Raw genomic sequence first — 26,577 nt, forward strand, 5'->3', positions numbered from 1 at the left:
GGCTTGCAGATGGACCTTGTAGGTGGGATGATCTTTCTAGAAATAATGTGGTTATTACACATCTGTCTGTCCCAGCAGGAGGTAGTTACAGGCAGTGTTAAAACAATTTTTGTGGCCAGGTGAATTCAAAACATAGGGAACAGAATTACAATCCTGTGTGTGGTTTTCAATGCTGTCAATTTAGGAAGTGTCTGGAGACTTTTGTGTGAGTTTAACAGTTTGGAAAGGACTGGGAGTATACTCCATGCTGCACAGTGATGAAGGTTCTTGATCAGGATGGACTTCCAGAGCCCTTTGTCAAAGAGGTCACAAAATACATTGCATTCTTTGACCCTTCTGTTTAACATCTGCTTTGTTGAGTAAACAAGAAAGATAACCACATTCAATACTATTAAGATGCCCGAATATTTAACCTGAACATTAAATCAGAGGCCCCATATCTGCTGACTTGTGTTTCTTGTTCTTTGCTGATTACTGAGTATTGGTTACTCAAATATATGTAAGCAGACTACATATTATTGACTGTTTCAGCCCCTCTGCCAAGAGGTTGGCCAGGCCATTAGTACAGGGGAAAAAGCTGCTCTAACTTTGCTGTGGTGGAAAATATCCTGCGGCAGTAGTCTGTGCTAACGCTACACTAGTGAAATCTGTGAGAACAGCAATGCTACTTCACCAGCACACTTTTTCAGAACACCAGAGTTTAATAGCAAAGGCATGCAGGGAATAGCAAAAGCCAATATAGTGTTTAGGATGTTAAAGCAGCATGTCTGAAATAAGGCATCTGGCTTCAAATATAAGTAAATATCTATTGTACATTAGTTATTATCACTCTGTGTATGGCTACAAAACGTGGATATTTTACCGTCTCCACATCTAGCATCCAAACCATTTCTGATGCACTGCTTTTGTGCCCTTGCTGCCATAAAACTGCAGGATATTGCCCTGAATGATGCATTTCCAAATTGCTGTCACATTGTCAGCACTGCAGCAAGATTATAGGACATCCAGTTATGCCAGACCTGCTTCTCATGTTGGAAAATAAATTGCCCAAAACTGGTTTCTATGGGCAGTTGAAATGCAGAGTAAAGCTCAGAGGCAGCATAATGAGGTGGCTAATGGGTAAGTTTAAGGCAAATCCTCACTTATGTGTCATCAGTTTCACAGTGTGAGAAATTAAATCTGAAGATTTCCTGCTCTGGTGAAGAATGGGTACTTATACCATCATAACATTCAAATAAAATTAGAATGGCACTGTATGGTAAAAGTGAACATGGTAGTGAAAAGGTTATATCTGCACACTTCACAGAATCGTGAAAATGTGAATCTTCCTGGGACAATGAAACCAGGTCCTTACATACAGATGGAAAACAGGAATCACAATCACTCTTTCCATCCCTCATGCTATGTGTCTCTGAATCTGCCATTTCTCCAGGCTCAAGAATGATGCATCCTAATGAACAAGAAATCTGCCAAAGGAAGCAAGAGATCTGCATGGATGAATAAAGAACTCCTGTCATTACTCAAATATAAGCAGAAAATACACAGGAGATGGAAAAATGGTCAGAACACTTGGAATGAATATAGAGAGATTGTTAGAGTAAGTTGAAATGAAACAGGGAAGACCAAGGCCAAGGAATTAAATCTGGTGAAGGATGTTAAGGACAACAAGAAGGGCTAGGCCACTCATGATCATCTTTGAAAGGTTGTGGAGATCAGGAGAGGTACCTGAGGACTGGAAAAAAGCAAATGTAATCCCAGTCTTTAAAAAGAGCAAGGAGATGGACCCAGGGAAGTACCATCTAGTCAGCTTCACCTCAATCCCTGGAAAAATGATAGAATCTCATTCTGGAGGTCACCTCTATCCACATAAAGGGCAAGAAGATGAATGATGAGTAGTAGTAAACATGGATTCACTAAAGGTAAATCTTGCTTGACCAAGCTGAATGTCTTCTACAATGAAGCAACTACCTTGATGGTTAAGGGGAGAGCAGGAGATATTACCTACCTTGACACTATCTCACAATATCCTCATAGGCAAACTCAGGAAGTGTGGGCTGGATGAGTGGACAGTGATGTGAATTGAGAACTGTCTGAATGGCAAACCCCAGAGGGTTGTAATCAGGTTGTACAGAGTCCAGTTGAGGCCCCCAAGGTTCTATAGCGGGCCCAGATTGCACTAGGTGACAGTGTCCCTTCCAACCCAAACTATTCTATGATATAAGGATTTGTATTCTGGTTGTACATCTTATTCTTGGGACCATTAGGTAATGACAGAAAAATCAAATTGTTTGCTATTCACTGGAACTGTTGAAAGAGAATTTATTGCTATATCCATGTTTTTAACAACCAATGACCCATTTTCCATATCAGAGAGAGAAGGCATAGAATTCTACAATTACAGTTATTGGCATTCAGATTGCCTCAACATATGGAAGGCATTGATTTGCACAAGTAAAGACAATTTTTAATATGAATCTTAATATTTGCATACATTAACACCATCCAGATTGTGTGAATGTGCTTGTTTTGTTAACCCATTATAATAGAAAACATGTAGCCAAGCAAATTTCAAATTAACCTTTGATCTGTTTCTAGTTTCATGAATTCTGCTGAATTGAGTCTGCCATTTCTTTTTTGAAATGGTGCTGCTACATCCCCTAGAATTTTGTAACAAATTTTATAAGGACTGGTATTTCAACATGCTGTAATTATTTTCTGCAAATGTAAACAGGTTTTCTTACAGTTCTTTAGTGTTTCTTATTTCTGGTAGTTCATAAAGATTTAATCCTGACTGGCCTGTGATAATATTCCAAAATTTAGAAATTTTGTAAGTTAGTTCCCATTCTTCTTGAAATCATTAAGCTATAATATTTATACAGGGTTTTACATCCATTTGCTTATCTTTCATAGCACTTCCTTTTGTATACATCTCATAAAAAGGGTTATCATTCTTTGTCCTCGTGTAAAGGCTTTTAAGATACTGCACTCTGAAACCTGGGTACTGGGTGCTTCTTCTGCTCAGTGAAACATCTAGTGAAACCTCTGTCCTCTGTCAAAGGATGTCAATGGATCAAAGATGAAAATTACTGTATGTATTTCCTTTCTTACTCACTCATTAACAGAAAATTCTGTTATATGTATCAGATAAGGAGGTTGATTTTTCAGATTACTCTGTCTTTTGAGGAATATGTCTCAAGTCCCCATGAACAGCAGTCAGATATTAACCATTGTGTTAGATAGGATTTTTGATCAGTTGTTTGAACTGTGGAGTGCTCCCTGGCTGCTACCAACTGCTTGCATTTTTCATCCTAGATCATGCTGTACACTGAGATGGGAAAGGCTACTGACTACTTGCAACAGTCACTACATATTTGTAAATCTACCAAGTTCATATTTTGCTTTTAAACATAATTTAGAGAACCTCCTTCTATGGTAGGTCACTGGCAGGTTTGTAACTGAGAGATGATAGAATCATGATAAGGTTGTAAAAGATATCTAAGATCATAACCCACTGAACTGCTTCCCCAGGTGCCATATCTAGAGATTTTTTGAACATTTTCAGGGATGGTGATTCCACCATTTCTCCCTGGGCACCCTGTTCCAATGCCTGACCACCTTTTCAGTGAATAATTTTTTCCAGGTGCCCAATCTAAACCTCCCCTGGTACAAATTGAGGCCGTTTTGTGTCATTTTGCCGCTTGTTACCTGTGAGAAGGGACAACCCCCACCTCATTACAACCTCCTTTTAGGTAGTTGTAGAGAGTGATGGGGTCCCCCTGAGCCTTCTTTTCTGCAGCCTAAAGAACCATAGCTCGCTCAGCTGCTGCTCATAGGAAACTGAATTTCATTATATTTATGAACTACCAGAAATGAGAAACACTGAAGAACTGTAAGAACACCTGTTTACATTTGCAGAAAATAACTACAAAATATGTCCAAATATGAAAGCTGGTAATTTTGTTGCCTTTGTATTAAAAGCATATTGCCTACTCATCATAAGTTCTGAGACATCATCTTACTCAGTCAAATCAAACAGCTTTACTAACATAGCTTGAATTCAAACAGAACTGTAGAGTTGTCTTGGACTCAGAAAGTAAAATCAATTTATGCATGCAGAGTACTGAGCAACAGAAATCACAACTTCCTGGATGTCCCTTTAGTAATGGTGAAATTTGGACAGTGATATTCTATACCCATGAAACAGAACAATCTGGAAGTATTTTTCCAAATTGTTTCAGGAGATACAAATCTTTTACTCTTTATGTTTGAGTAACCCAATCAAGGAACTATTTAGATGAATGCAAACTCATACTTAGGTGGAGCAATTTTCTTTGCTGGCAGCAGGGTCTGTGGTGCTTGCATAGATCAATACATAATGTGATCAGTGGTAGGCACATAGTGCTGTTGCCTTGCACCTGAACTGGACAGGTTTTTACATGGACTAATGCCTATAGCTTGGAGGAGAAGAGGAACAGCTGTGCAAGTGCTGCTGCTGCCTGAGTTTACAGCACAACTGTAGTGCCTTGCCTGCCACCAGCCAGCCCGTAGAGGTGGTGAGCTTGGTAAATGGCACATTGTGTATAGCTGGGCCCACACAGTGAGCCTGTCAGGGACCTGACTGCAGGATGTAGCCCATGTCACTACTGAGGTGGGGTGATACTGCCAGAACAGAGAACCCTGATTGGTAGAAAATTTGTTACAAATAAGGATGTGTCCAACATCTTGTTCTATATTGGGATATTAAGAGAGATGGGACCACTGGGACATGTCATAAAGCATGATTTATTGTTCTTCTTCTGCAGTCTTATCAAGGGTGAGAACGTCTTCATCGTATAAGTCAGAAGTCAGTGGTCACAAAACACAGGTTACAAGGTGTTTTAAAGGTTTATTAGCCAATAAACTACTGCCACAAAGAATGTTTCTGCTTTCACACCAATCCCTAATTAAATTGTCATATGTTTTTGCCGCAGTGCAGACTTTCTTAACCAATCATATAATAACACACAATCCTACAGAATTACACCTTAAAACTTTTTATTGCCTTTATAACTACTTCTATATTGTAAACTTTGAACTCTAAAACTTTCCACTACCTAGCTTAAGATGCTTCTGCTTAAACTACAAATCCACATTCTTGCCCATGGTCTCTAGATCTGGAAGCCTTTTCCAAGGTCTCCAGTCAAACCATGCATTCATTTCTGTGTTTGGGCCTGCATGCATAAGGTTTCAAGAACTTTCTGTGCCTGGAATTCCCACAATGTTAAACAGGACACTTGACTAGCTTTTCAGAACTCTAAGATCAAATGACAGCTGCTTTTTTTCTAATGGCAAAATTTCTTCAAATACAACTCCTTCCACATTTGACTTGCTTGCTCCACTTCTTGTCAAAGCAAAATGTATCAGCTGTATTACATACTCCATTTAGGCATGTATGGAGGCTTCTTGAGTCCTACCCAATGTTGAAGTATTTCAGTATCTTATTTCATCAAGCCAAATTTTGTCATTACTATAGCTGTAGATCGTATTAGAAGAAATGTAGGATTTGCAACAAATTGTCTTAACATTTGTTAGGCTAAAGGGGAAATACGATCATGCAGGGTAAGCTGACTGTAAGTCTTTCATCTTTTTCTCTTCCTTCTCAAGATGTAGCTACTTAAGGTAGTTAGTACCAATTTATGCTATAGTATAAGTGTTTGAGACAGAAGCATAAATAAAACATACCTAAGCTGGAAGCTTACAGATATAATATACATTTCTTTTGTCAGCTTTGAAACTGGTGATTGTGTTTTAAATTCATTTTACGAGATCAGATACTCTCAGTTATTTTTGTATTCTGCTGGGTTTTTTTGTCACACTAGTTTTGTGAACTATGAAATTTTTGACTACTGATTAACTGTCTAACTAGCTTTTTTACAGCAAAGAGAAAAAAGTTATCACTCTGATGAACACTTTCCAGTCCTTTGCCTTGTGATATTTACAGTTCCACAATGTATTTTTATCTTGGTAAAGCAACCTGGAGGACATTTTTCTGATTTGGTGTAGGGCGCTTGCAATATGCATGGTTTCATGTTTCTGCTGAGGTCTTTCCACTCTCTCTTCCATTTTATTATTATTACTGGCCACTTTAATGTAAGGTATTCCAAATTTTCTGGTATGAATTCTCTATTGAAGAGAGAGGTCTTATTTCCATTGGGATATACAGCATTGCCTAACCATGCCTGAGCTCTCTGCACAGCTCTGTATCAGAGCTGCTTTTCTGCAAACAGAGTAATTAATTTCTCAAACAGCATACTCAGATAAATATTAGTATTATTAAATACTAATATTTGTATACCTAAACTTATATACTTAAACAGCATAAATCAGATAAAAATTAGTATTATAAATTCAGTTTCAGCAAATAAACCATGGTGAATCAGAAAGTGTCAGGAGGCAAAAGAAAATGTGTGTTATTGTATCTGAACTATTTACGGTATTTTTTGAGGTGTCTTATCAATTCAAGGCTAGATGCTGGGTGTTGCCTCATCTCTCTGTGCAGCTGTAGATTTCTCTCTTGGTACCAGAAGTCTCATTATGATCAGAGCAAGAAGTCTTGTTTGGGGGGTTGCTCTATTCTGATTTTTAACTATGGAAAAAAGAGAAAGAATACAGATACTTTGCCTGTGTAGAGTGAGCATGGTTATTGCAGTCGTGTATATATTGAACAAAAATTTGCACAATTGCAATAACCAACAATTTTTCCAATGCTCTGAGGACTTTTTTCCATTTTAAAGTTTGGCTTTTATTTCACATAGTCAATTTCTCCACTCACATCTAACAATGTAATTATTAGCAAATTCCCATGAGTAGTATTGAAGAAATATGCTGTCTTAGGGATATTTTAAGTTTTTCAAGACAAAAAGGGTTTGGTATCAGAATTGTTATTGATTTCCAGTCACTGTAAAGTACACACACATCACTATAAAGGTTAACTGCCTAGAAGAATGTAAAAGAGCAGCGACTTTAAGTTAAAAAAAAAAATCCAGCTTAAAAAGAAATCAGACCGAAGTAAATGCAGTGAACTGCTTTATTCGTGTCTGGAATGTTTTCTTCATATGGCTACTGTAATAACAATGTTTTCTTTTGTTCTTTTTAATGCAGATGGGAACACATCAATATTTCATTTGACCATGAGTAATACATGTATTCCATTTAACCTCAAATATATTTTGGACTTTGTATGTTTTTATAATGATGATGTGAATTTATAAATCCTTAATGCCCTTAATGCTGCCATATGTTGTATTGAAATCCTTAGGAATCTGTAAAAATAAAAGTCAAGAAGATAGTTATGGGCTCCAAAAGCTGAAAACCAACGTAAGCCAGTCTAACAACTAAAGATTTGTCAGTTGTATCCTAATGCTCCTAAACCTTTGGCAAAACAAATGTTGCCCTTGAGAATTTATCTCATTATATCTGGGCATTTTAAATCACTCTACAGAAATAAAATAAAATAAAATAAAATAAAATAAAATAAAATAAAATAAAATAAAATGTTCTACTTCTAAATAGAAGGCATGATCCTGGCATCTGTGCTTCTGCCCCAAGTGCTGTCCTTCTGTGCCACAATCAGCATGAGCTTTTCTTAGATTTGTGCTTGTGGGCATATGGACAACTGGAAGTCATTTGGAGATGCCAGTTGTCCTCATTATTATCTTTTTCTTTTATCCTTACCCACTGTCAGTTGCTAAGGATAGTACTAGTTTTACTTCAAAGCACTATGCAGCCAAGATTACTTCATGTACATTTTTGAATCTTTGAATAGAAGAAAAGGACAAGAAAAGCCAGTATAAGAACTAGTGTGAATGTATTTTTCACGAACAAAAGATGATGGTGATTCTTCAGCAGGTGGAAAAGCTCTCCCTCAGGTTTTTACACACGCTTCCCCAGTACCTGCTAAAGACTAGTCAGGTGGAAGCAGTCAGGAATTCTCATCAATTTACAAAGTTTTCATGCCAATTTGAAGCCCAAGACTTCTAAAACCTACAAGTCATTAGTAGTTTGGAGGCTACCCTGCCCATGGGACTTAGAATTTCTGCTTGTCATCCTACCTTTTGTTGGCAGCCTTTTGTTAGCCAACAATTGCTTTTTCCTTTCACACACAGCTATTCATTTTGCTATATTTTTTCCCATCCACTCATAGTAAACTGATGAAGCAGCACAGCATTATAATGAATTCCTATTTGGTTAGGCAAAAGTTGGATTGTTGTGAGTAATCGAATTACTCCTCTGGAGACAGGATTTCTAAGTAAAGTGATGAGGTGAGGCGATTACAGCTGTAACCCTTACAAGCATAAAAAGATGTGTTATGCTAATCCTTTGTGAATGGGTTGAATTGAAAGTGAGGGAAATAAAAAAGAATGCTCTTGAAAGAAGGGGGATATGAAAGGGCTACTGTGTCATTTATTCCCTTTTCATTCATCCTCTCTTGCTATAGAGAAAAAAAAATGTGGCAAACTGGAGTATTTCACCTTTTAAGTCTGACATTCAAATAATTTAATCTTTAACTGCCTTAAATAATGTGTGGAAAAAAAAAAAAAAAAAGAGAAGGTGGGAAGAGAGGTATAGCAAAAAAAAAAGTGTGAAAAAGTGCCAGTTAGTATAGGCTGCTTTTTGGTCAAGGTTGCTAAATGTGGTATGACTTTATTTTACCTTGTTGTAAAGGCAGCAGAGTGAGGAAGGGGAAAAGAGATGCTGTGGAAAGAGTTATGCTAAACATTACCTTTATCTGAAAACACTTAAAGCTCAAGTGGGAGATCCTTGTTACCCCCAGGCTTGTTTATTTTCTATTTCTACTCTTTCAGTTGTTACATCAGAGTGTTCTGTTTCAAATTAATATCTGGAAGGACTTTTAAAGGTTTAACTAGGAGAGATGACATTCCAATTACAGTGCAGTAAATAACAGACTAGAGCGTTATAAATATGTCTTGTTAATTGGGTAAGAAGAAACAGCTTATTTTTTTTTTAGAAAACCAAACTGAATATAAATGGACAATGGTATAAGTTGCTTTTGAGTTTCTTCTATGGGTTGGGATTTTTTAAAAGATTTTGACCAATTTTCATTGTTGCTCTTTTTTTTTTTTTTTCCTTTCTGTGGTCTCCTTGGAGGGTGGAAAATTGACCCCAAACAGCATTTAAGCACCCACTCAGCTGCTCTGCTCACCGGGCAGAATGGGAAAGAGAATCAGAAGAGGGAAAGTAAGAAAACCTGTGAGCCAAGAATGGTTTAATAAGTGAAGAAAGGATTAATTTTTTTAAAAAAAAGGATACAAAGGCTCACTCACTACCTCCCACACTCAGTCCCATACACAGACTGTCTCCAAGTTTTGGAAAAATAGAATTCCTGGGTTTTATTTGATCATGACATCATATGACATGGGATGCCCCTTGAAATGAGGAAGCCTCAATGTTGTGCAAGCGCTGCTCAACAATAGCTAAAACAATGTATCAACACTGTTTTAGTGAGAAATCGAAAGCATAGCACCCTAACCAGTCTAGTGAGGAAGGTGTACTCCACCTCAGCCAGACAGATTCCTTAACAATGCTTAGACTTTATGGTCATGCTTCTCAGCATATTGTATTTCCATAGAGAATGGAGGAAGTTTCAGTAAAATTTCTTCCTCTTTGTAGGTTTACAGTGATGATTCAAATTTGGTGTTCTGAAGTTTTTATTAATGAAATTCTTCATTAGCTCTAAATTTGGGGGAAAAAATATCAGTGGGTACAGGGGAATGAACTGCTTATTTTTCCCTGTCAGATTCTTGAAACTAACTGGAATTTAAGAACAGGGCCTTTGTGGGAAAAGGAGAAAATTATAATTCCCAGAGTGGGCTACTTCATACTTGCATTTCCCCCAAATTCCTTGAGATCAGCCTCCCTGAAAAGTCTCCGTTTACTTCTCTCTTACTGTTTTGCTCACAACCCTCTTGAAATTTTTCATGCATTAGCTGAGGTGAAAAGACTTCTTTCAATCTTGGAAATTATTCTCAAACCATTTCTGTTCATTTTACTGTGGCTGGAACAGACTCTTGTTCACAAGGGTCCCTGTTTGAAGAGGGAGGGATAACCCCACTCTGAACCTAACTCAGCTTAATCTCAGCTGTAATCTTCCCTGATCCAATGTTGAAGACAGGAATGAAATCCAAGATGATATATTCTGTTACTAGAGTATTTGGTGGGCCAAGCATATGAGAAAGGTCTCTACAAAACTCTGAGCAGGAGTTCCTTTGGGTTGTTATCCACCTGCAGCAGCACAGGCATAGTGGAAGGGCTATGGGAGAAGAATATTTGGGTCTAATGGGGAAGTACATACCAGCATAGTGAGCTGTTTGTTTTGGAGTTATGAGATGAGGATTATTTGCTTTTTTCAAGAATTTTTGTTGGAATTTGGCTGCTGCTGTCACTGCGTTTCTAATCAGCATTTGTAATTAAAAGTTCTTGAATATTAATGGTACTTTTTATCCTTGCCAAAAGTCAAGATTAGTGTAAGATGGTTCAATGTGATGAAACTTCTTTAGAATTCACATTCACTAAGTGAACATTGTTAAGTCAATGAGCTGAGTTAAGAATGAAATTTAGTGTATTGTTACTCAGTAAAATTTTTCATGTTTCTTAAAAGAGGCTTTGCAAGTGTTCAATAAACAGAGTAAAAATTGATATTATATAAAAAAAATCTTCTGGTGACAAAATTGATTTAATAAATACCTGCAATGTCTATGAATGTTTAATAAGGCTTTTTTTTTTTTTTTTTTTCTTAGTGGGCATAAATACATTTTACTGTGAATGTTGGAAATTAGACATAAGAATATTTTGCATATGATTCTGCTGGAAGCTTAGAGTAAATATATTTAACTAATTGATGAAAAATGTTTCAGTGACTATTGCTTTTATGTAAACTTATACTCCTTAAATTGGCATCTTTGTTCACTATGTTTTGTGAAGCAAAAGGCAGAATCTTGAAATAAGGTTTTTCTTTTAGTAGTTTCCATTAAGAGTGGTTGAAACACTCCTTGTTTGTCTATCCTGGCATACTTCCTGAATTTCTGTAGAAGTCCTGCTCTCAGATGTATATAGAGATGTTCAATTTCCAGGTCTCAAGAGAATTACTGAATGTAAAGAATATTTAAAATATTTGAAGTAAACTGGAACATTTTTTAGTTAAAAAACCTGTTTATTCATGCTTGTTCACAATGCTAATACATTTTAAAAAAAAATACACAGACACTGAAATTTAGTCATTACTTTGCTTATCTTTAGGCTTAATCTGATTTGGATTCATTCATCTGGTCAGTAAAGGTTACTTTTATAAATAATTTCTTTAAGCTTAGCAAAAGATATACAGGCCTAAAAACCTTAAAAGAAACATCAAGACTAAAAGCAGTGCAGTACTTTGCGACAGGAATTGTTTGATTGTGGAGCAGGGGCAGAGGTTAGAGAAGGTTAAATGACAGGGTCTTTATTGATATTTTCTGTTAAGTAGAAGGTAACACCACTTCCCTCATTTCAGTGATGCTGGTTGGTTGTTTCTATCTGCACAGTAAGAAATAGGAAGGGTTGTACTTGCTCCAACTAAAGGTGAAGGCTTACTAGTAGTGATCCAAGATATATATTACAAGGAGATTGATCTGTAAATGACTCCAAGCAGATTGATGGTGCCTTTCAGTCATGATTCCTAGCACTATTTTCATTCCTGTTCTACCCATCTCACAAAAAGGAAGACAATTTACGCAGAGTTAGTGGTGGTTTTCTGTGATGGCAGCACATATAGATGCACCTGAAGTTCCCATGGCTAACCAGCGCAAGAGATGGACTTTCTGGAGTGTGTGAACTAATGTCTGTAACAGGTCTGGATTGTGCCTTTGGAAAGAAGGAAAGAAATAGGCTACCTCTTTCACTCACAGAGATCCACATTTGGATTTGCTTCTCTTTTCATTGGCGTATATCTCTCAGATTCATGAAGCTAGGGATACAATTCCAGTCCAATTTTGCGATCACAAATCACTGATTTCATTTACTTTTCTTACTTTTCTTTTTCAGCATTTTGTGTAGTAGTGATAAAAAAGTTTTCTTATGAAGCTTAATGTAGTCCCAAGTTGTTTAATATTTATTTCAGAAATACATTGTTGTTCTCCACTTTCTGTTTCTTAAATGCTTGAAGTTTGCAAGCAGTTTTGTATTTAATTTTACCTTTTGAGTATTTGGTACATAGCAGGAGTGATCGTATGGATTGCAGTATGTTTTCACGTAGGACTTACTAGCCTTATTGTTACACCAGAATCGGGCAAGAGAAGGTCTTATCAGATAGTGTCATTCCATTCATTGGCTAATATATTTCCTAGGTGAACATTTCTTTTCACATATTAGTTAAAGTATGACAATTCATCTGATTTATGAAAGCTGTTCAAACAATCTGAAAATCATCTCCTGTGTTGGTGCTGTCTGAATATATGAGGGTGAATCCATCAACCCAAGTCTGAAAATTTTGGCTATCTGTCTCTAAGAAAGATGATAGATAACATTGCTAGGGTTTTAAGCAATAAAAAGCTGAGGTGAACCATTCATTAAAGTTGTATCAAGTTAGTCAGTGAATAAAGCCATTTTTCCCTTCCTTGAAAAGAAGAAAGGCCATTGCTGCCATGAATGGCCAGGAATTCCTGCTTATAAATGGGAACTCACAGTGTGGAGTGGCCTGTGTGTTTCAAAATGCAGTTCACAATCGCCAAAGGAGTGATGTATGTCCAAATGAGGTATATACTGATCTGTCTTAGCTTGTGTGCCCAACACTAGAACACATTGTTTTAATGTCAGTGGTTTAATACAATCTTTGTTCTCATTTTTAGATGCAAATTTGGTTTTGGTCATTGTTAGACATAGCTCAGGGCCTCAGTATAGATATCTTTGTCACCTCATCTGCAAGAGTTCTTGGCATTCGGTCAGTTTAAGGTGATTTTCTCCTCCAAATCAGTCACATTTTAATCAGATCACAACTGACTGAAAACCCTAAAACCAGATTTAAAGCATAAATACCAGAACAGTAATCTCCTTTGCTGACAATCTATTACATAAATCATAATACAATATTTGCATGTTATAGTTGGCTTCATTTATTTTGACTTGTATGTGAGTTTGAAGCTTTTGTTAAATATATGGTTGGAGTTTTATCCTTTGATACATTGTGTTTTCCTAGAGAAACTAGCTGAAAAAGCAGCACCCCAAGACATATCCAGTACAGAGCAGGTAATTTCATCCTCTGGATAAAAACAACCCAACAATCTATACCTGTGTAAAACATGCAGCTGAGGGGGTACTAAAGTAATTTTCAAACTGTTACCTTTTAGTTCTGTATACTGTACAGCCCATGTACCTTTCCTACAGCCTCACTGTATTCTGCCAGTGTCTGTGCTTTGTGAAATTAAAACTTCTTTTCCTTTACTTATTATGAACCAGTATAATACCAGGTGTAAAAATTCATCTTTCTTTAATTATGGCAGTTTACACCTGGATCCCCATCACAGTCTTGTGTGAATATTTCCTTGAGTAATGGAAATAACAAAAAATCTCTTTTTTTTTTTTTTTTCAGATGAGGGAGATTAATTAGTTTAAGATTTGAAGGTAACAAAACTTCAGTATTAAAAGGAAAAAATGTGAAAAAGTTGACCCAAAGGTTCAGAAAGTGGCAATACACCTTAAGCCTTTTTTTTTTTCCAGGCATGTTTTGTCCTGTCATCTGAAGGACTGCCATCTCTTCTTCGTGCTTGAAAGTTTCTTTGACATATTAATAATATAGGAATATATAGAAAGAGAAGCAATGACACAGTATGAAAGGCTTTTAATATCATTACAGGTCCTGATCTGAACTCAATAATCAATGGCAGTCAAGCCAGAGCTGTGATTATTGATGTGTTTTTCATACAGTTGTCATTGCATTAGCTGCATGTTGTTGCAGTGTCATTATGTCTGTGTTTCTAGAAGTGGTAAACAAGCCTATAGACAGGCTCTTGACTTCTTACACAGGGTTTAAGGCTTAGGTAACATAGTTGGGTTGGAAATGGTGGTGTAGCAGAAGATGACAAAGCTTTTAGCCAGCTAAAGGCTGTTGCCCTCACATCACAGCTGGTAGACCAGCACGGATAAGCACCACGGCTTTGGATGTTTCAGTCCAAAATCAGGTGGCCGAGCTTAAAGTGCTGACATAAGACCTTTCAGATGTATTTGGATAAGCAGATTTGGGAGCAACTGCATAATTAGGGTAATGGCTGAGATAGTACTTGCAGCCTGCTGTGATGTGCAGCTGGGTGATACTCCCCCCACTGATTTGGAGGAGGATATTTGCCTTTCTCTCATGCTCCCAGACATCCAGCTGCTTAAGACACCTATTAGTGCTAAAAAGTTCAGGAGAACCTCAAGAGTTTTAACCCATGGAACTTTCTGGGAGTGGATGCTCTTCAGATGGGAAGGTTTTAAAAGTGAAAAAAAGATTCTCTCTCCATGGTTCTGTGTTGCAGAACCAGTGCAGTTGTTTCCCAGCCAGCCCAATGGACTCCTATGAATACTGCACCATGTCATCAAAGTATTATAGAACTGAAGAAGCTGTGAAAAATTTCTTTGGATGGAAGAATATAACCCTTGTAAAAGAAAGCATCTTTTCTTCTGTCAGAGTGTGTGTATATATATATATATATATGTATACACACACACACATATTTACTCTTTCATTCTATTTGAAAAAGTACCAAATTTTACAGGAAAAAAATGCTGAAGCCTGGCAGTCATGACACTAATGATCTGGGATACTAAGAATAGATGGGTGCTATTAAAGATTATATACAAACTGTATTTATGCTATGTATTATAAAATTTAATCTATACATGCTTGGAAAAACTAGGACCTACCTACAAAGGAAGAATTAACCACTTGTTTTCTTGGGGGGTTCTGCTTATTTCCTCATCTTTCACCATTCTGAATGGCAAATAACAACTGATGGCTGCTATCAAAGGCTAGATTTAGCAATATATAAGCTTTAGTTTGTGTGGGCTTGGTTTTTTTGAAACTACTAAAGGAAAGACTATTTCTGTTCTTCATTACCTCCATCCTTTGATTCCATCTGCAATGTTATTAGCACTGCATTTGATATAAGAATTTTTTTCATCTCATTTTCTGTATTTTGAGCTATCGTTTGGGGTGAGAGTTTGCACTTTTCTGGTGGAGGAGAGTTAAGCTGTCCTTACTTCCTTCAGTGTAATTACACAAGTCTGCATTAACTCTGCAACTCCTACACTATCAGTAAATTCTCACTTGCAATTTTATAGTTGCTTAAATTAGCAGAAGTTATTCATAGAATGTCATTTTCAATAAATATAGCAAAATGTAACTTCAAGCATTTGAGGGTAATATTTTTTCACATAAACCATGTCATGTGCCTATATAAGCAGTAATGATCATTATAATGTACTTTCTCTGCTAAACTTCTTAAATGCTATCTAGTGGAAAGATGAGGCATATTTGTATCTTTGCTACCAAACATTGCTTTTTAAATAATTTTCTTTTAAGAATAAATTCTGAGCTAACAAGCCATATAGGACTCATTGTCAACACCAGGCAACTTCTCAGTGCAGTGTGTTGCACAGCTGAAATTTTATAACATCAAGAGAGATTTTTTTCTTTAAAAACACATGTGTTTGAAGGCAGTTTGTTTAGACTAAAACTTGGAAGTTGATTGATTTGTAATGTAGCCAAACACTAACTTAACAAATGATCTCATTAGCAAGAAGCTGACTACTTTTATATCTTCCCAGGAAAAAGTGCTGCAACAGGTCTTATAACAGGTCCATTGGGCTTGTAAAGGGAAGTAATCACAGTGACCTTAAGAAATGGTAGCAGTTTTTAAATGGCTTGCTGATGAGGTAAATCAGAGCATCATTTTTAGCCAATACATCTTTCCAGAAAATCAGAGAGCAATAGTGGTCCATATTTCATTGTTTCAGTCCAGTACTTTACAACATGCATGTTATGTATTTCTGCATCCATTTTTTATATACCCTTTTCAAGGTCTGTTAGTACACATGCCATGAATAAATTTTGTTTGAATTTTTAGATCTCTACTTCCATATTGGCTACTGAAAGAAACACATAAGCGGCTCAAGAAAGCCTTATTTTGAATTTTTTTGGCAAGACACAGACAAATGACCAGATTTCAAAAAAAATATAAAATCACATTAAGTATTTCTCTGATTTTTTCCAACATTTCAAACATGCAGCTGTCACACAATGAGATCTGGTACTTTGCAAAAAGCACTTAATGTTCACAAGTTTCTATTTTAGAAAATCTATAAGATTCTAAAACCTGAGTTGTCACGCAGATTAGTATTCTTTCAGGTAAATCTCCAGCCTTTGCACTGTTGTCAACAATTGTGAAACGAAGACCTGAAAGAGAACTTCGAAGGCTGTAAAAACACAGTACCCCTGAAATATGGTATCCTGATTCCTTTCAAATATTTGTTATTTGTTTGGGAGCTAAGGCAGTCCAGAATGGAAGGGGAGAAAAAAGGTTGTGTCTTGGATTTTCTGGTGTCTAGTAGACAAAGGAATAAATTAGTATTTGTCCACATGTAAAACTCAACAGCATAATTTGTTCTGAATGTTTTGGAGTTAGAATTTTCAAAGGCAGCTCAGCCACCTGCACTTTGTCAGGGGCTATGACCAGGAGGAGTCTCCACTCTCTTGGGCAGTGATGTTGCAAGATGGGGACAGGCCGTGCTCCTCTATGTTTGCTCTTTACTTTGAGAGGTGCCATTGCAGAAGTCTTAGCCCACCATTTTTATCTCATGTCCTGTCTCCTCTAAACCAACTGAACTGAAGCTGACTGCATAACTTTAATTTACGCCTCTGTGTAAAGTGCCTTGTCAGTGTTGCCATCTGTATTGGCCCAGAGCTTTTTATGTCCTGGGGGCATGGTGCATCACTGAGCCAGCTCCCTTAAAGCTAACTTAGTTATCTCTGCACAAACAGCTGTTTTCTTGCAGAGGATAGCAGCTTGCAATTCAAAAGCAGCAAAACCTGTGGATTATGACATTTGCTGAATGTCCTAGTTCCCCATAACTAAATCCTCCTATCCTTGCCATTGTTTTAAAGATAGTAAAGTGCCTGCAAACTACACAGCTCCAGAAGTATGTCTAAGTGGCAAATATAGTAGAAACGCCTCGATGGCACTAATTTTCTCTTTCAATGTGACCCATGGACAGCAGGGCAGTGTTGCCAGGATCATTGTCTCCTCAGCATTGTTCCTGCTCTGGCTCTCTTCATCTGCTCATGCCCAAGGTTTCTCAGCTATTGAGGCAAACAGATTCAGCACTTTCTTCACTTGATACTTCTGAATCTATTAAAGTAAACTCTTTGCTAATTGGCCATAAATTCATGGACATTACTGATTTCAGAGCCCTCGTTAATTTTCATTTCAGACCGGTATCACAGCAGAGACTTGGTCTACATGATTCTGTTTCCCTTAGAGTTTCCTACCAAAGAAGTACCATCAATTAAGTGATCTGAAAGTCCTGGAGAGTTGTAGAGATGTGTTTGGTTTGGTTTTTTTTTTTTTTTTTTAATTGGATGTGACTTATCAAAGCAACATTTATCAACATTTGAGAGGGCTTATCAACACTAGTCAGAAACTGGTCTTTTATACATAAATGTACACATTATACTGGACTTTCAGGTAGCATTATCATTATTGTAGGGCAAGATATACTGTGCTAGATTGTTTAATTAATTAAAATGTATATAAATATTTGTAAACTATGTGTTCACAATCTAAAAAGTATCCAGTCGCTCAAGCTATTTTTCTGCATTATCTGAAAGCAGGATGTGTAGCTTGTTTACTTGATACCATATTTGTATGCACAGTCAACTGTGAACCTCCTGGTGCTTAACTTCTACAGCTCCTAAAACCATCCCAAATCTGACTAACTAGAGGTTAGCCTGAAGCTGTATTTATTTTGGTTTTGCACATAAACTATCAGAAGGGGCCCATAAATTGTGTCTGTATCAATTTCTGCAGCAATGACCTTTTATGTGGAGAACATAGTCATATATAATTTTGTCCATATGAAGGCTTAACTTATAGTATCACAAAGCTTTGGGGCCCTGAGGGCTCCTTCTGTTAGGCTCAGCTGGCAGCACCTGGAGGTGGTGACATCTCTCCCTTTCCCCCAGTGAGGGACACTCAGGATAAATTTGGCACAGTATGTTGCAACACAAATGTGAGACCACAGATTTTATCTAAGCCCTACCCTCCCCTTTCAGGACAAGCTCAGAGAAGAGGCTAGTGGTGCCTGGGATCCCCCTTTTCACTGGCAGAGACTGTTAAACTCTATTCCTTGGGACAGTAAAGAACCTGGTTACCATGGTGACAGGGATGAACCTGACACTTCAGAACACGGCTCAGAGAATCACCATGAACATTTTCTGTTCACAATCATGTACAAATTTCCTTTCTAATAATGCTACCCTAAAACTCTGTGATGTAAAATTCTGGAAGGAACATCTTAGATAGATCCAAACCCCAGTAAATTTCTGGCATGCTTTCGTCTCCCAAAAGTAGTCCAAGAGAGAAATTCTTTAGGAGGTGTAGGCAAGGGAGAATTGTGGAGATTCTTTTCCCACTAAATATAACTTCAGCTTTCAACTTGAGAAAGAAAAATCAGTAGTGCTGTACTAAAGTGACCCATGTGAGGATATCTGTAAGACCCCATGAATCATGTACATAATTTGCTAGAACAAGCTGCACATCCTGTCTCCTGATCCCTGAAAATATACATTAAAATATTTTCAGCAAATAGGATCAGCTTAGGCTTTTTTTTAAACTTAATAAAGCTAAAAGTGGTTATGGATCTTCTCTCAGTGAACTTGCATTTATTAATTAAATTTCAGACCTATAAAAATTTCCTTAATTGCATGATGATTATCACTGTAGCAAAGCAGTAGAAAAACAAGACTGATGCAAGCAGAACAGTCTTTCTGGGTGGATGATTAAAACACAGGGCAGACCAGTCTAAAAAAGATTATTTGTCAGAGAATTTCACCTGATTTTTCAACAAGTCCTTTTCTCAGGTGACAGACTGACATCTCCAGAGCTACCTTCAGTTTCATTTGATGTTATCATGATGTTACCTTGTTGAACTTGTTCAGATGTCATTCCTGGATTTAATTAAAAGTTTTTGAATGTCACATAACAAAAGTGCAGAACAGATTATCTTGAGCACAGCTATTTTGAATATCAAGCTATGCAGCAATAACACCAGTTTGTGAGAATTCAAAGATCTGCCATAAACAGAAATTAACATTCAAAGAAAATGCAGTGTAATAAAATAGCAGCTTTAATCATGCATAAAACTGAATTTCCTCCCTTGCTCACACAAAGGAAGCCCAGAATAAAATGCTGTGAATGTTAAGAGAGTCAAATCATATGGTGAGAAGGTTGCATATAAAAATGTTGTTCAAAACTTCTGATTTAAAAGCTGTCTTTTGGAAGGCTGGCTGTTCTCTTAGTGGTACCATGCAAACAGCCCTGCAAAATCCTATCAGAATTTTCTGCTTGAATAATTGTGTTTGGATGAGTAAGTAGAATATCATTATCTTGATTCCTACACCATCTTCTTGGGAAGGTATAGGCGAATAGATTTTGTGCTGAGCGTCATAAATTCTCTGACAATTTTGCAAGGCTCTGTGTAAATTTTGAACCACAGAAGGAAGGAGAAGACAGGAAAGAAATATGTGCCGTGACTGGATTCCTTATGCCACAGTATACTTCAAAAATTAGGTGTAAATAATATGTATATGCTCAATTTTAAAAGTGGATATTGGATTTTTTGGTGTGTTTGATTAAAAATGTGGTTTAGAAATTTAGAGTAATTAAGTACATCAGGAAATTATGAGAAGATGGACTCTACCTCACCTGTTTAGAATTTTACTGTCCCTGAGAGAGTTAGCTATACTAGTTTAATTTAGTGCTGTTCACAGTTGAACTTCATGCTATAAATCATGGAAGTTGACTGATTGAATACTCTCCTTTACTATCTATGAAAACAAGGAGAACAACTTCTCATATGGTGACTGTTACTGGCTATGTGCAGAGTCAGAATCATTGGATCAAATTATTTTATGAACTTTGTGAGTGGGACTGTGGAATACGATTGTTGCTGTTCATTAGTTCAGAAGAAAGGCAAGTAGATAAATTGCTAGAATCCAGTGTTCACTTCCCAATCTAGCTCATAAATCTTCAGTGTAGGCAGCTATTTTTGTACAGGGGAAAATGTAGTTAGTGCTTTGTTTCAGGTCAGAAACTCTTTGTGCAAATTTTATGGAAGATGAGTTTGCACAGGTTGAAAACTGTAGCCTTTTCTCAGATTTACGGAATCAAAATGCAAAAAGCATTGATATGCAAGGCAAAGACAGTGTAAAAATTAATATTTAATTCCTGGTCTATTAGAGTGAGACCGGTCAAAGGAATTAGTAGTCAATAGAGAGTCCATTTTTGTATGATCATCATTCTGTTACCATGCAAGGTTCTTTCTCAGATCAATAAATTACCTTTTAATAGAGTCTGATGTTCAAGATATAAGAGAGGATTGCACAACTACATTACTAAAAAGGAGCATTTAAAATTAGTAAAGCAAGTGTTTTTATAACTGGAATAATTTTAGAGCATTTTTGCCCTTTTTAGACATACAGTAGTTAACTCCAATTACCAAAATAATTGTATTTCTCCAGTTTAGAGATGTTGTGTGAGGATGTTGTCATGGACCATGTCAAAGGCTTACAAAAGTTCAGATAGATGACAACTGTAACTCTTCCCTTGCCCTCTGATGTAGTCACTCCATCACATTCCATCACTCCAGCTCAGTTGGTTAGGCAAGATTTGTTCTTGGTCAAGCCATGGTTACCTCACTTACTTTGTTTGACAAATTCAGTGGTTCAGTCTGCAGAAGAGCCACTTCAGAGAACTAAATCCCTGAATGTCTTTTAGAAGGTGGAGATGGGGAGTTCTCAGAGTAAGCAGTTGTTCACTTGCTTCTGAAGTCCTTGTGCAATCAGCAGCCAGGAGATACTCACTTATATGTCTAGGTTTAACATGTAGCCAAGGTTTCTCTATTTTCCACTCTGGTTATGAGCTTACCCATGTAAGTTCACACATGGTTATTACGATACACTTTGACTATCAAAGTTAAAACACAAGTAATATAAAATGCTTTCAAATTCATAAGTTTCATGAAATTATTCTATGCTACATTCAATAGCTTCCTCAAAATAATCATTGCATGCAATACACATAGATCACAGTGTGAATTATATCTATGATTACTTTCCTATAGCCCCCAAATGTAGAATTTAGTCTAAAGAATGCATTTATTATCTGTTTCTGGAAATATAATAATCCTGGCTTCATTATTGCCAAGACATGTATCATTTTGCTAGTAGATTTTAACATTTTGGGTATAGGAGGCTCATCCACTGATTATACACTTGGTTAGTGTATGACTATTCATTGGCATTTTCCTCAACTAATTTAGGACTCTGTGGTGCATTTCTAGTGGGTACCAGCTTCATCTCATAAGTAGCCTTAAAGTTCATGGAATGAGTTACTGTCCCTTACTTTAAAACCCTTAATGTAAGGAAACAAGAACAAATGGTCAAGCAGTAATTATCCTCCTGACTTTCCACTGTTGTTTGAAAGAATTGGCAGAGAGCTTCATTTTGAAATTACTGATGATCCAAACCAATCATTTCTGGAACATATGTAATAAAACACCTGTGCCTGATTTAGCCAAATATGTAAACACCCTCAGTAGCCTTTCCTTCAGACTTTCTGAGACATGGATAGTTTTTTTCCTAAAGTAATTTTTCTGAATGAAACAACTGTGTGTGTGGCCATGCAATAGTTTTAAACATGACTCAGAGAAGCACGTATATTGCAGCTTTCTCTATCAAGTTATAAGGGTCCTGTCTTTCTCCAGGGAAGTGTGAAACAGGTCTGTCATTCTTTCCACTTCACTCTCTCGTCCCTTATACTCCTTTGAAAATACCACTGTCCTGATCAAAGCTCAAAGCCTGTATTTTTGGATGTATTTTTGAGCCTTCAAGTTTTGAAGTGCATCTTCAGGTCACTTTCAATCCCTGTCATTCGTATTTTGAAATCTCTTAGACTTGGTCTTAAATCTCCATCCACACAACTAAATCTCTTACTCCAGCCTTAGTTATTTTGCAGATTGAGTAGTTCTTGCCTTTTCTAGGTCAGAGCTGCCCAGCTGCACTCACTTTGTACAATTCCAGACACAGCAAATATCCCATTCCTGCATACGCCCTCTTTACCCTTCCCATGTCCTTGCTGTTTCTCAGTACTCCATACAGCAAATATGATTTTTTTTCCCTTTTGGCATATAAAGCCATTTATATCTAGCTTAGATTTGTCTTTTGACTCTACTGATTGGCCTTTTGGCTCTACTGCTTATCAAATGTTCATTCACATTTGTCACATCCGGCCCAGCTAGTACTGGACTGGGAGCTGAGTCACGTTAAGCATTGAGAATGTTCAATACCTTCATATTCCATTTCTGCCTCTAAAGTCATACCCCTCATTTTCTCTGTTAGACATTGTCATATGTGTATCTGACATTGATTCTAGCTTGTGTGTGTTGTACATGCACACATCTCTTGCCTGATCCCCATTTATACCCCTTGACACCTTAACAACACATATAATAGAAACAAAATATATAGTATTCAGTCCTCACAGGTTATGTATGCAAGTGTGCATGCAGGCATGTATTTACATAGAGAAGGAAACATTTAGTATTTCTCAGCAGATAGAGTTCAAGCTGTAGGTGAGAGAGATGATTATAATGATGAATTCTTATGATGATGATTAAGTTTTATGATTAAAGCACTGCCAGATCTCTCCCTGTCTGTCTAGCTCTCGTGTAGTGTCTGGAAGGCGTTCTGCACCTTCCTAACTCAGAAGGTTTTTCTGAGGGTAAGTTGTTAGTACAGGGTTCAGAGACTGCAGAGATGAAGGTTACAGAAACAAGTAATAAAGAGTAATTTTAAACAACAGCATTATCCTTCCCTCAAAAGGATACAGATGCCTACACATGGACTACGAATATAAATGATCTGTGTAACACCGTTAAACCCAGAAAGTATTAGATACCAATTATCCCTGAAAATGACTGCACTGGCTTTCTAAATAGATTTTCAGGGGAGCAGTAGCCTTTCTCTCATATTGACTTCACTCTGGTTTTTGTTCTGCTGCTTTTGGTGATCTGTTGAGAAGCATCCTAGTTTCAGACTAAAGGACATTTTCTGTGTAATGACGTAAGCATGATGATACCAATGGTCGGTAACTTATTCCACATGAAGATGCTGTGAGGGGAGAGGTTAAGTGGCATCTGCTGCACGCTGAGTGGAGTGTGAGAGAAGAAGGGCCACAGGGAGCAAGCACATGTACCCCTTCATGCCAGTGAGTAGAGGAAAGGCCACAGCCTTAGAAAGCAGGAACTAGAAAACTGGAAAGGCATTTTCAATTCTACAAGTAAACATCTCATGGGATTTTACCCCTGGCTGAAGCCTATTTATATTTTTCATATTTTTACCAGGCTGGAAAAGCTCCTGTTCCTGATCTTTTACACCAGGCTGTTATGCAAAGAAGTGCAGACTGAATGGCTGTTCATTTTCATGTAAATTCTATTTTTCTCTCTGCTGTAACCTGTAGCCTCAGCCCACTCAACTGTGTTATGGACTAGTTTCACCTCTCTGTAGAACAGTGGTTTGTGGGGTTCCTTTCAGGGCCTATAAACAGAAATAAAACTACCGCTGACTTTAGGCTTGGCTTTGTGGATGACTTTATTTAGAGCATCAAAATTCCCAGTAGAATGCAGATCTCAGACCAGATGTTTTAAGGTGAATTAATGTGCAAAGGTGGACTGAAACTGGATGAAGGACAGAAGTACTGCAGTTTAAGGTTCACATTGTGGCTTGGAAAAAAATGTTTTACTATTTGTGTGTAAATGTTTTCTTACTATTCAGTGTTAAATATTCCATATTTAATATGTGAAAAAAACCCCAAAAACATTAAATGAAGTAATAGTTGTAAGTTGATATATTGTCTCTGCTTTGTCTTCTGCTTTTTAATATTGTAACTTATTTTGAAATCCAGGTGCATGTGTGAAGGTGTGGATACATATATATATTTATGCAGCTGTATGCATACACATACACTTTCTGCTGCAAGAAGGGCAACAAAGATGGTGAAGGGCCTCGAGGAGAAGCTGAGGTCACTTGGTCTGTTCAGCCTGGAGGAGGCTGAGGGGTGACCTCATTGCAGTTACAACTTCCTCATGGTGGGAAGCAAAGGGGCAGGCACTGATCTCTTTTGTCTGGTGTCCAGTGATGTGAGGGAATGGCGTGAAGTTGCGGCAGGGGAGGATTAGGTTGAGTATTAGGAAAAGGTTCTTCTCCCAGAGGGTGGTTGGGCACTAAACTGGTGTCCCCAGGGAAGTGGTCACAGCACCAAGCCTGACAGTTCAAGTGTTACGACAAAACTCTCAAGCACATGGTGTGACTTTTGGAGATGGTTGTGAGCAGGGCCAAAAGCTGGACTCAATGATCTTTGTGGGTCCCTTGTGACTATGCTTATTCTATGGGTCTGTTAAATTTATAGTGTGCCTATATACATATGTGTAGATGTTTAAACATGTGAGGCCTGTATTTTTATTTTGACTACTGTATTAAGACACACACATATTCAAAAATTATCACCAAAAATTATTTCCTTGTCTCTAGTGCTTACACATTTAAATAACTTTTTTTTGATTCATTTAGCAGCAGCAACAGAAGAACCTGAGGTGATTCCAGACCCAGCTAAACAAACAGATCGGGTGGTGAAAATAGCAGGAATAAGTGCTGGAATTCTGGTATTCATCCTACTTCTCCTTGTTGTCGTATTGATTGTCAAAAAAAGGTAAGAAAATGATCTTTGCTGATTGATCTTTTTTTTCCCCTTCCCTATCAAACAATTTTAAAAGGGTGTTTTTACAGGTCTTTAGAAAAAAATGGTTTAGAACTGGTAGGTCCTTTTGGTCAATTTTTGGATTAGTTCCTTGTGTTTTGTTTTGGTTTTGCTGTGGTTCTTAGAATGTCTTTAAAGATAGGATTTCTTTATATTTAAGATTTGATAACTATACATTTTCTCATACTTATTTATTTCCACGGATTTTTAAGTTGGAGATGGAAGAATGTACAGATTGTTAAAGTGGGTGGAATTGAAATTCATGGTGCTTTTTTTTAAAAAAAGCAAAGAAAAAATAATAACTTATTGCATTTTTCATGTTTTAACCCCTTAATGAGTATTATTTTCTCTATGCGGCTCTAACGAGTTATTTGTATTTGAATGTTACTCAACTTGCAAAATAATGTAATTCTATACCTCTATTTATGCTCTTGTAAACCTGGAGTTTTTTCTTAAGTCATACCGCATCACTGTAAAATTATCTAGTGAGTCCTTAGTGCATGAAATTGTTTAAAAGTGTATTAATTTAAGTGAATTTAAATTTTTTTCAGTGCTTTCTTAGACAGTAAGCAATATCGCCATCTTCTGGCATTGTTCAATGCTGTCCCTGCGTCCCAATCCTCCTACCTGTAGTAACTTGTGCTATGCTATTGCTTGGTCAGTGTTCTAAAGCTTAGCTTTCCCAGTAGTTGCAACTCTTTTAACCTAGCGTAAGAGTCCACTATATGTCCCTATAATTCCGTAGTTATAGTATAGAAACTAATTCCTCTCTCTCTGTGCACCCCCTCCCTGGCGGGTCCCCTTCACGTGGCACCAGCTGATTTCTCTTGGCTAGAATGAGCCCTTTGCCTTCCCATGATGTGTGCATTGCATTCCCTTGCCTTTTGCAGAAGTTATAATAGAAAGTATTTTTGTGATTGTTGCATATATTCCTCTGAAATGCAGCTTGCTATTATTTTTAAAGATTAAGATCATTCTATATGTTGTAATTGCTGGTTTGCATTAGATTTTTTTAATTTATTGCCTTTTTACAATTATCCCTGGAGATATATAACTTGGAGAAGAAACGTCTGCATTAGAAACATTAGGTATGCTTATAGTGTTCTGTGTTAGTTAGCTACATATGTGATTTTTCCCAAAAGTGCTTTTACTTTTCTCTGTTGTTTACCTCTGTGGTTAAGAATTAACACATATGCAAAAGGTCCAACCCATCATGTGCAAAAAAGACATACAGTCAGCCAGTTTTCTTTAATTATACGACTTTTGAAAAACAAAAAAGGAGTTGTTTTTCAGCTTTTAGGAGGAAATCTCTATATTGTAGCTTTGTAGCATGGTATGTGCTGGGAAGTATCATTTTAGTGCGTGTTACAGTGGTCCCCGTACGTTTAATAGAAAATTCTCTCTGTGTGTGCACGTGTGTTTGTGTGTGAGAGAGAAACCATCTAACACTACAGAGTCAGTCACTTCCAGATATGATTGA

General features: G+C 37.1%; 1 protein-coding gene and 1 long non-coding RNA gene across 7 annotated transcripts in view; one reads left to right on the forward strand and one right to left on the reverse strand.

The window, feature by feature from the left end:
* Positions 1-26,577, forward strand: part of PTPRK (protein tyrosine phosphatase receptor type K) — a gene marked incomplete at its 5' end in the record, with an annotated part of 380,851 nt that overhangs the window by 320,767 nt on the left and 33,507 nt on the right. For 4 of the 6 annotated variants that reach the window (XM_083857316.1, XM_083857317.1, XM_083857318.1 and 1 more), the window contains one exon: positions 24,911-25,049. In XM_083857316.1, coding sequence (XP_083713442.1) covers positions 24,911-25,049 — 139 coding nt within the window. The remainder of the gene's footprint in view (positions 1-24,910; positions 25,050-26,577) is intronic. The other 2 variants (XM_083857319.1, XM_083857320.1) reach the window with 1 other exon arrangement.
* The window catches only part of LOC310907266, a 371,251-nt gene that overhangs the window by 75,517 nt on the left and 269,157 nt on the right, over positions 1-26,577 (reverse strand). The window lies entirely within an intron of this gene.

The sequence above is a fragment of the Zosterops lateralis genome (genome assembly GCF_965231275.1).
Source record: "Zosterops lateralis genome assembly, chromosome: 3".
Classification (NCBI taxonomy): domain Eukaryota; kingdom Metazoa; phylum Chordata; class Aves; order Passeriformes; family Zosteropidae; genus Zosterops; species Zosterops lateralis.